General features: G+C 47.6%; 1 protein-coding gene across 1 annotated transcript in view; it reads right to left on the reverse strand.

Annotated features, from left to right (window-relative positions):
- Positions 1 to 3,803, reverse strand: part of LOC311139521 (ras/Rap GTPase-activating protein SynGAP-like) — a gene marked incomplete at its 3' end in the record, with an annotated part of 95,899 nt that extends 92,096 nt beyond the window's left edge. Inside the window, exon 1 of the mRNA XM_084174408.1 lies at positions 3,672 to 3,803. Coding sequence (XP_084030534.1) covers positions 3,672 to 3,689 — 18 coding nt within the window. The 5' untranslated portion in view covers positions 3,690 to 3,803. The remainder of the gene's footprint in view (positions 1 to 3,671) is intronic.
- Between the last annotated feature and the right edge of the window lie 8,624 nt (positions 3,804 to 12,427).

Genomic DNA, 12,427 nt, shown 5'->3' on the forward strand with positions numbered 1-12,427 from the left:
TGCGTTGCTAATTTGTAAACGTCTATAATTGGAATGAGAATCTAATGCAGTATAGCAGTGTTTCCCAATTTCTGTCCTTGTGTTTCAGACTCTGGGTATTCTGGTGTTTGTTGGGCGAGTCAACAATCCATTTAATTCAATTGAAAAGTAGATTGAATACTGGCATGCAGACCTAGGCTAGTTTGAGTGTTGTCAGAGATAAGGTCATTCATAAGTGAGGTAATTCTAACAGCTAACAAGAAGGTAAATTCTTCTGAATTTTGGCATCCAGCAAACTGTAGTCAGAGGCAAGAGTAGGAGCAGAAGTGGCTAAGACTGAATTAGACAGATGACTGTGCTCAGGCACTGCAAGGAGGGGTGGATGGTGGGTGGTGGATGGTGGGTGAGTAGAGAGAGAATGAAAGCCATAGATCTGAGTGAGAGGGAGAGGAGAGGGGGCCTGGCATGGAGAGTTGAGCAATGCTGCAGGCTGCCTGGACCATATGTCACTACTGGCCCAGCTGTGATGGGTAGGCTGGGTGGGGGATATGGGTGGTGTGGGTGTAGGGGGGAGGGGGAGGGGTTAATGGAGCGGCAGGTGTGTAATCCATTACTTTGTAACGGAGTCGTGATCAAACAGCGGCTGAGTCCCCTACCTCTGCCCCCGACACACGCACACACACACACGCATGAAAACACACACGCACACACACACACACGCATTCATGCACGCACACAAACACATACATCAGCCTCTGTGTCCCTGGAAGTATGACAGACGGTTAGGCTGGCCAACACCACTGTCTGTCCTCAAGTCTCTCAATAACGTCCTATCACTGACAGATGTTCCCTCACCTCGCCTCAGGCATTGAACACAGCAACTGGAACATCATAAAATCAAAGAGAAACGTTCAAACAGAGTAGCTGAATTTAAGACCATTTTTGGTATCTTGGAATGATAAAAGAGGGCATTTAGAGAGCAACCCTAAATACTAAATCTGACCTTTGGGTTTTTCAGGCTCAACAGTTTCCCATGTGTATCAAGAATGGTCCACCACCCAAAGGACATCCAGCTAACTTCAACATGGGCCAGTATCCCTGTGCAACGCTTTCGACACCTTGTAAAGTCTATGCCCAGTCAAATTGAGGCCGTTCTGAGGGCAAAAGTGGGTGCAACTCAATCTTAGGAAGGTGTTCATAATGTTTTGTACACTCAGTGTCTAACCCCTAATATGTATATGAGGTGAGGTGACCTTTTGAAAATGGCTTATTTCAGTTGCGTGTAATGGTTAATCAGATAACAAAAGTCAGTAAAGAGCTTGTTAAATAACTGTAGAATTTGACAATTGAGCCTTCTTATTTGTCAAATGAAGGAGCTTCTTTCTCGCGTCTCCTTCCATCCATGTGTGCCTTATTATTACATAATTGCCACATCCCCCTATTTCCAAATGGGTTCCCAAGGGTCATGCATGTGTAAAAATGCTAACTACTCTTGAGCCATGTTTTATGCAATGTGACAACAGTAGTTACAGGCAAAGCCACCATGGCGCTGCCGTGTTGGCTCGGGCGCTAATGAATTCATTTACAGTATCAACATTGCCAAAGCCATTGCAAACATATGGGCAGGGAATGCAACACAATGGCCATGCATGGATAATGAGACAAATCCGGTTTTAATTCCCTTTATTTTGAATTAGCTTAGCAGGCTAATGCTAATGTGATTCAGTAGTAGTGAGAGAGGATACTAACGTGCTAGTGCTAGCGCTGTGCTAGCAGGAAATAGTGCCCTCTGATTGCTTGCATAACACTGGGGTACAGTGGGAGGGAGAGCGATGCCTGGGCACATTACTGGAGGACAGGGCACTGGTGCATGGCGTCTGGTGCACACAGTGCGGGGCTCTGTCACTTCATATCAGTGGCAGCCATCGCTGTTGACCCTCTCGCTCCCACCACAGGCACAGAGGGCTAACAGCAGCCCACTGGGAAGTGGAGTCAGTGCTCTTGTACAGTCAATGGTAGTGCAGCTTAAAGTTTTGTTGTTAGGGAGTGAAGTTAAGTTGGATTGTGTAGTGTTCACTTTTAAGGTTGACTTCTGAGGTGGATAGTATGCAAGTAGGTGAAGCTACACAAACAATATAGTGTTGAACAGAAGATATAGTGACTTCTGTACTTGGACGAAAGGGTACACGCTTAATCTATTAGGTTAATTCGGACTATGTATAAGTCAAGCTTTCAACATCACCAGTTTTCACCAGTTGTAGTGTTTACTGAGGTGAAGAGAGCACATTTGAAATAGGGGAGCACAGAAGAGCACAATGGTGAAGTGATAGATATTTTCACATATTCCTCCAGAGCACTGTTATTCCCTCAAGCAGCCCCTTAGTTGAGACTGAAGAAGTCGCAATGAAGAGAAAAGGGTATTTTGACGGATGTCATTCACAGAACAAAACAGAGTGGCATCTCAATGGAGCTGCCTGGGAAATAAATGAGACAGCAGGTCTGTGGGATAGCCAAACACTACTGTCAGTCACTCCAGGGAGGGCGGGAGGGAGAAAGAGAGAGAGCAGGGGGAGGAGAGGTAGCCTGAGAAATAGAATGTGTGTGTGTGAGAGAGCGAGAGAGAGAGAGAGAGAGACAGAGAGAGAGAGAGAGAGAGAGAGAGAGAGAGAGAGAGAGAGAGAATCAAGAGGGGTGTGTGTGTATGAAAGAGAGAGATTGGTGGAGCAAAACAGAAAGACAGAGAGAGAGGGAGAGAGATGGAGAGGCCCACTCGCGCTGCATGAGGTGAGTGACAGGCATGAATATTTAATCGCCTCTCATCCTCTCTCCGAGGTGGTGGCTATTGGCCTGTCAGGTCTGCCTCAAATCCATTCATAGCTTCTGCCTCTTTGGCACAATTAGACAGGGATAAGCCATTGATTAATTGACCTGGGCCTTCTTATCATCTCTCCAGAGCTGAAAAGGCCCTTATCTGGATCATAACGTTCTTTATCCTCCTTCTGAGTGATGAGAAGGAAATATATTGGCAGCTAGCTACCCTGCAAGTACCGCTACTGTACTCCATTACATCATGACATAATCTTTAATAGCCTCTTACTCTCAATCAAAGGTACTATGAACACTGTTATTGTAGTGTAATAGACATTAAGTGTGTAAGTATAACCTCTATGTGTTTTAATTGTGTGTTAGGATTCATTTATTGGATATAAATGTGTAAATCTGTCTACAAGGTCTACATTTAAAAGGAGACCTGTCCAAAGGCGAGACAGGTACAAAAGTGAAGGAATAGTACCCCCTTCTGGTCTTAGCTAGCAGGCTGAAACTACTTGGTATGATATAGTAAGTCATCTAAGGTTGGTTTTTGACATTACCATGTAATGTCAGGTCATGTCAAATAAAGTTACACGCCTAAAGGTCAATTGTGGTGATATCCTTTTTAGATTGTGTCATTTTTTATTAAACCTTGTTGCTTTAGAAACTATCATGGCATTTCATATCAGATACTAGGACCCCATGATGATGACAGTGTTGTAGACACTCATGTCATGTCAAACAAACCAGTCTAATACAGAATAATACAGCAATGTGAGCCATAGAAATTAAATTCCTAGTACGGTAATCCACTTTCAAGTCAATGGGTGGGTGATGGGTGGAATTGTATTTCTATAGTGTGTGCAGCAGTAGGTAAGTACCTCCTCCTGGTCCAACATGTAGAGCTGATTTCCGGAGATCACACAGAGACGGGGGTTCCAGTCGGGGCGGTCGTAGGAGGGAGCGGCAAAGGAGCGGGCATGGGGGCGATAGGAGGGGGGGACGGCACACCTCGCATCTGGAGAGGAGAGAGAACGGGGGAGAGGGACAGAGAGAGGGGAGAGGGGAGAGGGGTCAGTTAGGGTGACTGGATGGTGGAGGATATGCCAGGACATGCTCGTCGTCAGATGGTTGATGTTAACTTGTTTATATGTTTGCAAGCTGGTATGTCTGCATCAGTTCAATCCAAAGCACTGAAAATGCAATGTGACTTCTTCACATTTGTCCACATTTCACACATAACAACAATGCTCAATGAAAGAAGTAGACAGATTCATCTAGGACTGGTCCATTATGCAGTAAATAACTCGCCAATTAATGCAATCATTCAGAGAAAATGAAACACACTTTCTACAGAGTTTAATCATTACGATTTGTAACCATAGTCTAAAATGTGGATAAAAGGATCTGCTAAATCAGGGGTCCGTGGACAGATCTCTAAATAAGTATATATATATTTAATACAATATTTTTCATGAATATTGCTAACAATAACAGATTAAACACATTTTGGCTAAGGGATTCGTTTAGAGGGTCTAATACAATATAATTATTATTAATCTACAATATAGGTTCTTATTAACCATGGGCAACGAGGCCTTTGAGGCTCACAGGGATATTGTCACGGATCCCCCGGTATTGCTGCTCATTCCGTTCACCAGCTCCGGCCTTCTAGGCGTCACTGACCTTGTTCCTTACCACCAACCCCGGACTGTCTTGTCTCATTACGCACACCTGGTTCCCATTCCCCCTGATTAGTATGTGTATATATGTCAGAAGGTGATGTGTACGCGGCGAGTGAAGTCAGACGCAGGACACAGAGAATCAGGTAGACTACTTTACTGAACGTAACACACAAAACAAACGTCTCCAACACTGGAGGGAAAAACACCATATGCGTAATATGGAGAAATAGCTAGGCCGAACATCAACTAGACATACAACAATAACATACAAATAGCAAACGTGAGACAAGGGAAATTATAGGCTAAACAATCAAACATAATAGACAACAGGTGTACTACTCCAGACAAAACAAGACAAACACCGAAACATCGATCGGCGGTAGCTAGTACTCCAGGGACGACGAAAGCCGAAGCCTGCCCGAGCAAGGAGGAGGAGCAGCCTCGGCAGAATCCGTGACAATATATGTGCCCTCTGTTCCCCATTGTCCTTGTTGATTATTGTCCCATGTCGGTTGGTCTCGTGAGTACTGTGTATTGTGCTCTTGTTATTACGGGTCTCGTCCCGTGTATTTGTTTGGAGGTTTACACCTCGCTCTTTTGTTTGGGTTACATCCCAGTGTTATATGTATACACGTGTTTGTTTTGGGCTTCGTCCCCGTCATTTTTTCATGACGTACCTTGTGTTGCGTGGAGTAATAAAAAAAAAACGAATACATATTCCTGTGCCTGTCTTCAAATCATTATACAACGTGACAGAATAATCAACCAATAATGATGGAGACAGTGGGAAAACCCGAGCTGGCGACAATTGTAGAGATAGTCCAGCATCACAAGGACTGTTTCTCCAGACGCAGCAGCGCCATGGACAGCGTGCTGGCAACCATCCTGCGGTTGGAGGGGAAAGTGCAGTCCCTCCAGTCTTCAGCACCGGTTCCGGCACCTGCCCCCACACCACCACTACCTGCCTCCGTCCCATCTGAGCCAGTCCGCGGAATACCACTGTCCCTCCCGGAGCACTTTGACGGCGCGCCAGCGAGATGCAAGGGATTACTTCTGCATTGCAACCTGTACATCGCTCACTACGCCAAGGCTGTCTCCGGGAGAGACAGGGTTGCCACAGTCATCTCGGCATTGACCGGCAGGGCCCTGGACTGGAGTGCCGCTGTCTGGGAGATGGGCGGACCCGAGGTCAAGTCCTATAAGCGCTTCACCCTCCTCTTCCGCTCTGTGTTTGATCATCCTGTGGAGGGACGAGAGGGGGGTGAGCATCTACTCCGACTACGCCAGGGATCTAGGACCGCCTCTGAGTTCACCCTGGAGTTCCGGACCATCGCGGCCTCCACCGGATGGAACGAGTCGGCTCTGGTCACCATTTCCGCAGCGAACTGCAGGAGGAGGTACAGATGGAGTTATCCTGCTCATCAGCATGGCGATCCAGTTGGACAACCTCCTGCGGTCCCAACGAATACCTGCACGGAATCCGGAGCCCATGGCTACACCTGCTCCGTGGCCAGAGCCGATGGAGGTAGGCTCTGCATGTTTGCAGAGTGTAGGAGAAGGAGGAATATGGGCCTCTGCTCCTATGGTGGAGAAAGGGGTCATTTCTCCCCGACCTGCCCTCTATCCACTAATAGGTGAGGAGGTGACAAGCCAGGGAATTCCCCTATGTCACCAGCCTCCTCAAGCTTATTTTTTGTTAAGAACAAAGATAGGGGACTGCGTCCCTGCATTGATTATCGAACACTGAACAAAGCCACCATTAAGTTCAGATATCCCCTCATCCCAACTTTCATCGAACAAATGCACAGAGCGCAGTACCTCACGAAACTGGACTTGAGGAGCGCCTACAATCTGGTGCGCATTCATGCAGGCGACGAATGGAAAACGGCCTTTTCCACGACTACGTGGCCTGTCTAATGCTCCTTCAGTCTTCCAGGCCTTTATTAACGAAGTGTTTCGGGACATGCTGGGACGGGGTGTTGTGGTTTATATAGACGACATTTTGGTCTATTCTGCTGAGTCCAGCATGTCTCGTTAGTCAGGTCTGTGCTGGGAAGACTGTTGGAGCATTATCTCTATGTTAAACAAGAAAAGTGTTTGTTTTGCCAGCGGTCTGTGTCCTTCTTGGGCTACCTCATATCCACGGAGGGAGTGGAGATGGAGGAGCAACGCATCAGCGCAGTCAGGTCATGGCCCATCCCCAACTCATCCGGGGCTTCAGCACGGTGGTCATGCCTCTTACCTCCCTGTTGAGAGGATGTCCCCAGCGGCTTCGTTTGATGGCGGAGGCAGAGAGGGCGTTCGAGACGCTGAAGGCACGCTTCACCACTGCTCCCGTGCTGGCACATACCGACCCCTCACTCCCCTTCATCGTCGAGGTGGATGCCTCCGAAGTAGGAGTCAGAGCAGTGCTGTCCCAGTGCACCGGAACCCCTCCAAAACTGCAGCCCTGCGCCTTCTACTCCAAGCAGCTGAGCCCCGCCCAGAGGAACTACGATGTAGGGGCCTGGGAACTCTTGCCGGTCAAGAAGGCTCTGAAGGCATGAGGCACTGGCTGGAGGGGTCCAAACAACCTTTCCTGGTGTGGACGGACCACCGCAACCTGGAGTACATCAGGGCAGAAAAGAGGCTAAACCTGAGACAGGCCAGGTGGGCTCTATTCTTCGCCAGGTTCCAATTCACGCTTTCCTATAGGCCAGGCTCGAGGAACTTGAAGGCGGACACCCTGTCTCACCTCTATGACGCAGAGGAGAGGCAGGAAGAGGAGACCCCATCATCCCTCCGTTCCGTATCATCGCGCCAGTGGTGTGGGACGTGAATGCCGACATACGGCAGACCCTGCGTATGGAACCGGCACCTGCACAGTGCCCGGAGAACCGCGCCTACGTGCCCATAGGTGTGTGGGACAGCCTCCTTTCCTGGGCGCACACGCCGCCTGTGTCGGGTCATCCTGGGATAGCCCGTACCATGGCCTGCCTGACTGAGAAGTACTGGTGGCCCACCTTGGCTAGGGATGTCCGGGTTTACGTCTCTTCCTGCTCCACCTGTGCCCAGTCTAAGACACCCAGACACCTCCCTTATGGAACGCTCCTTCCCCTGCCGGTTCCACAACGACCCTGGTCTCACCTCTCGGTGGACTTTGTCACTGACCTTTTGGAAAACCGGTCCAAAACGACGAGAACAGTGGTGTTCCCCTGGGAGGGGTCCCAGGGGAACAGCACCATTCTCGTCGTTGTGGACCAGTTTTCCAAAGCTTGTCGCCTCCTTCCTCTGCCTGGGCTCCCGTCAGCCATGCAAACCGAGGAGGCTCTTTTAACTCACGTCTTCCAGCACTACAGGATCCCGGAGGACGTTGTGTCAGACCGTGGTCCTCAGTTCACCTCATACATATGGAAAGGGTTCATGGAACGCCTGGGGATCACGGTCAGTCTCACCTCCGGGTACCGTACTCAAGCTAATGGGCAGGTGGAGAGGGTCAATCAGGATCAGCCGGGGGAGTGGGTGGATTTTCTACCTTGGGCTGAGTACACGCAGAATTCTCACTCCTTTCCAGTGCGTGTTGGGGTATCAGCCGGCCCTGGCACCTTGGCATCCAAGCCAGACCGAGGCCCCTGCGGTGGATGAGTGGTTTCGGCGCTGAGGCGATCTGGAATGATGCGCACACTCGTCTCCAGTGGCCCGTGCGTCGGCACAAGGAACCGACCTCCACCGCAGTGAGGCGCCTGTTTTCTCTCCAGGTGACCGGGTCTGGCTCTCCACCCAGAACCTGCCCCTCCGCTTGCCTTGCCGGAAGCTGAGCCCGCGGTTTGTGGGGCCATTTAAAGTCCTTAGTAGGGTTAATGAGGTAACATACCGTTTGCATCTCCCTGCTGATTACCGCATTAACCCGACTTTTCATGTGTCTCTCCTCAGGCCAGTGGTGCCTGGCCCCCTCGCTGAGGCTGGACCCCAGTGACGGCCCGCCTCCTCCTCTGGACATCGAGGCGGGTCCACCGTTCTCGGTCCGTGAAGTCCTGGATTCGAGGCGTCGGGCGGGGCATCTCCAGTACCTCATCGACTGGGAGGGGTACGGCCCAGAGGAGCGGTGCTGGGTTCCTGCGGTGGACATCCTGGAGGCTTCGCTGACCAGGGATTTTCTCCGTCAGTGCCCTGACCGACCCACACCGCGTTCCTGTGGCCGTCCCTGAGGCCGGTGTCGTCCCGCTGCTGGTGTTGGTTTTGGGATTCTTCCCCGTCGTTTTTTCATGACGTACCTTGTGTTGAGTAATAAAAAACCCTAAAAGGTATTCCTGCGCCTGTCTTCAAATCATTATACAAGGTGACAGATATCCACCAATTATTCATTTTTCAACTCAATACTTCTTTGTTTTGAACATAAATGTACTTTAATTTAATCTTTAAAAGTTTTCTCTCTGCCTATGGAAAAATGTGTAGAATTGCATGAAATTAGCTTGAAAACAAAAAATTATCTCTCCGATGTCAAGAGGCAGGTCTTTTAAATGTTATTTCCCTGGGACTGAGACTTGGTTCGTCCAGCCATGCACTGCAGACATCATAGTAAAACTCCTCCTTGTATGCTATTTTTTATCGCACCTGGAGTTGTGTTATAGTTATGAGGGGGTCCTTGATGAATTTGCTATCACAAAAGGGGTCCCCAGCCCCCAAAAGTTAGGAAAACCCTGTGCTAAATGACCATTTCTTCATACTACATCGCTAATTCCATCAGTTCCGTAATCCCTCTGCCCTGGACGCGCCTTTGTTCGTCCCCAGGGTCCCCCTCTGACCAGACGGCCGTAACAGCCAGGCAGCTCTTCAGACAGACCCTGGGTCCTGAAGCAGAAGGGCCGTGGCATGAAACAGAGCAAAATAAGCTTTGTGATCCACTACAACTGCTGGAGTCAATTAGCCAAGCTCTGGCTTCAGTCAGCATGATGCTAGGTCACTCAGAAATAACCAGGGCAAGACTCTTTGTCTTTTTCACTGTCTTTCATAGTCTCCACTTCCTAGTGTGTCTCTCTATCACTCCAACTCACTCTGCCCATCCCTCTGCTTCTCCCTCTCTCATATGTCTCCCTCGCTTCATGTGTCTTTCTCGTATTAACCTTCCTATTCGTCTTTCCTCCAGACTCTTTCCATGTTCCCCACCTTTCATATTTCTTTCTCTTTTCCCTCTATGTTATGTCAGGGGCTATGTTAATGTTTTCATCAAAACATTTTTTGATATCCCTTCCCTTTGCCTCGTTTTTACATTTCAACCAGAACGTGAAGCAAACATATCGAGGCTATTCCCACTCCAGACAGCCTTGTGTTGTGAATTCACAGACCGGCCGGAAACAAGCACTCAACGAGTGGTTAGCCAAAGTGACATTCCCCACTCCTCACACCAAGACTGTTTTCACAATTCACATCATTCATATCTGCAGATTGTACATGTCCCACAGTCAACACTCTAAAACACTTTATTTAAACCTTACCCATACATCTTGTAGATGGTACAAACAACGGCTGTCTAGTGTCTACTTACACATTTTAGTCATTTAGCAGACGCTCTTATCCAGAGCAACTTGCTCAAGGGCACATCGACAGATTTTTCACCTGGTTGGCTCGGGGATTAGAACCAGCGACCTTTCGGTTACTGGCACAATGCTCTTAACCACTAAGCTACCTGCCGCCCCCACCTTTTCACTTTCCAGACAGCACACTTGAACCCTTTGCGTATTTCCCCATGTTTGAGAAAGGAAGGGCCCTTGCAGGTTGAATGATATAGCAGGCCCAGACTCGGCTGAGACACGGCACAGTCAGCACACTCACAGCAGCGGGCCATGCTGTCCATTTGACACTATGCCAAAAACAGAGCCACTCTGACCCTGAAAATAGGCCTACTTCAGCCAAACAACCTTCATTTTAAAATGTAAGCTTTCTCAAATATTCACTGTATTCGCAATGCTTGTATCCCCCCCCCCCCAAGCAGGAAGGCAAGCACAAAAGGCAATCTGTCTAATTGTAGCGAATACAGCTGAGTTTATGTTTTATATTCAAGTTTAATTATGAATAAAGCTGCTCTTTAAATATAAATGAGTTGCTAAACAAGCAAAGCTTATTAAAGGGATCACAGTGGTAGAATCCAAGGTATGATTCACTGTACGATATGAAGAGAGATTACATTACCCTGATTTCAACCTCTAAGTCACTTTTCACTCATGGACTCACAGTCACAGTGGCTATTGTGACTGAGCCCCCTAGGGACTTTCAGATACACTCACATATCATTAAGAATTTGGCCAAATACAAAAATTATGGCCGTGAATATAGGCCAGGGCATGGAGGGATCTTTATATTTCTTTATCATCAATGAGAATGGCATGGAGAAAGATTTACAGACTATATTATCCTGTCCTGCAGCTAGAATGCTGTACCTCCTTGTTTACCTGTTTAGCAGTTGAAGTGTTACTTTCTACATTCAAAATGTCAACGTTTTAATGTGGAAAGTAGAAAGAGCTGGTGGCGGAAAAGTTTAGAATATTGAGACTACTATATCAATTTAATCATCATTATGATCATCTTAATCTTAATCATCATCATCATCATTGCAGACAACATATAGCCTAAATTCCAAGGCCTAGGAATCAAAACATAAGAGTGTGACACTAGTTCCCCTCTTTCAGAGACACATTGGACAAGGAGAGAGAATGCCTTTGACACTAAACCTTATAGACCTACAGCAGCATACCTAATGAAAGTCACAATGTTGTGGATCCACTGGGAATATCAGTGAATCATTCCCACAATATGTGCTCCAGCTACAATCTGTACCTCCACCTTCATGCCTCCAACCTTGGAGGAACACACCAACCTTGGAGGGAATTTCAATGAGTAGAAGCTAAAACGTGTGTAGGGTATGGTGTGTGCGGTTGGTGCGGTCCACTCAAGGTGTAGTTCTGCGTTACAAATATAAAAAAACACTGTATTCACGTTCTCTTTTTAACACTCTCAGAATGTGCTGAGGTCTCTCTCTGTGGGCACGTAACACCATTATTTTCTGCTTTCCTTTGCAGTTTGCCAAGGAGCCGAGCAGCCGTCGGATGACTGGTCAGCTTTACTCAACGTTGTCATTACTGAACCCAACAGGGGTAATGTTGATTTATACACATCACTGAGCTCTAAAACAGCGCTAAAAATAAACATGCAATATCCTCAGGCCGCCTGGGGCGGGTAACGTACCAACGCCAGCGTGGCCTTGTTGGTTACTTTCGAGGCAAAGAAACACAATGTACTGTATATACAACATTTTATACGTTACTTGGTGCCCACGTAGCATCTATATCAAACCATTCAGAATCAATAGGAGTATCCTACCATTCCATATTCTATGAATGCTTTATGAATTTATTGCCCAGATTTGATGTATTTATGAAAATATACACTGGCCTGCAATGGTGTTCTTTAATTGGCAATGATTAAGGGCATTTAGTACATGACCATCAGCGTCATGAGAGACGTGAAATGTCAGGGATGTGTCACAATGGGCCAGGGTTGTGGGTTCGATTCCCACGGGGGGGCAGTATGAAAAAAAATATATATATATGTAAAAAAAAAAAGAATAAAAAAAAAAAAATTTAAAAAAAAAATGTATGCACTCACTAACTGTAAGTCGCTCTGGATAAGAGCGTCTGCTAAATGACTAAAATGTAAAATGTAAAAATGTGAACACAGAGGTCCGCACTACTCTGACACCACACAGTCCTGTGTGTGTGTGTGTGTGTGTGTGTGTGTCTGTCTGTGTTTGTGTGTCTGTCTGTGTGTATTCTCACCTATCAGATCATTCACTCAGCCCTTGTCTGGCACAGCAGGGCTCCCCACTACCACCAATTCGTCCACACGGCGTCACTGTTGCTGCACTTTACGTGTGAATCCGCCCCCAACTCCACACACAGGAAACAAGGTTACTGCCC

Source organism: Coregonus lavaretus, assembly GCF_964263955.1.
Source record: "Coregonus lavaretus genome assembly, chromosome: 13".
Taxonomy (NCBI): Eukaryota; Metazoa; Chordata; class Actinopteri; order Salmoniformes; family Salmonidae; genus Coregonus; species Coregonus lavaretus.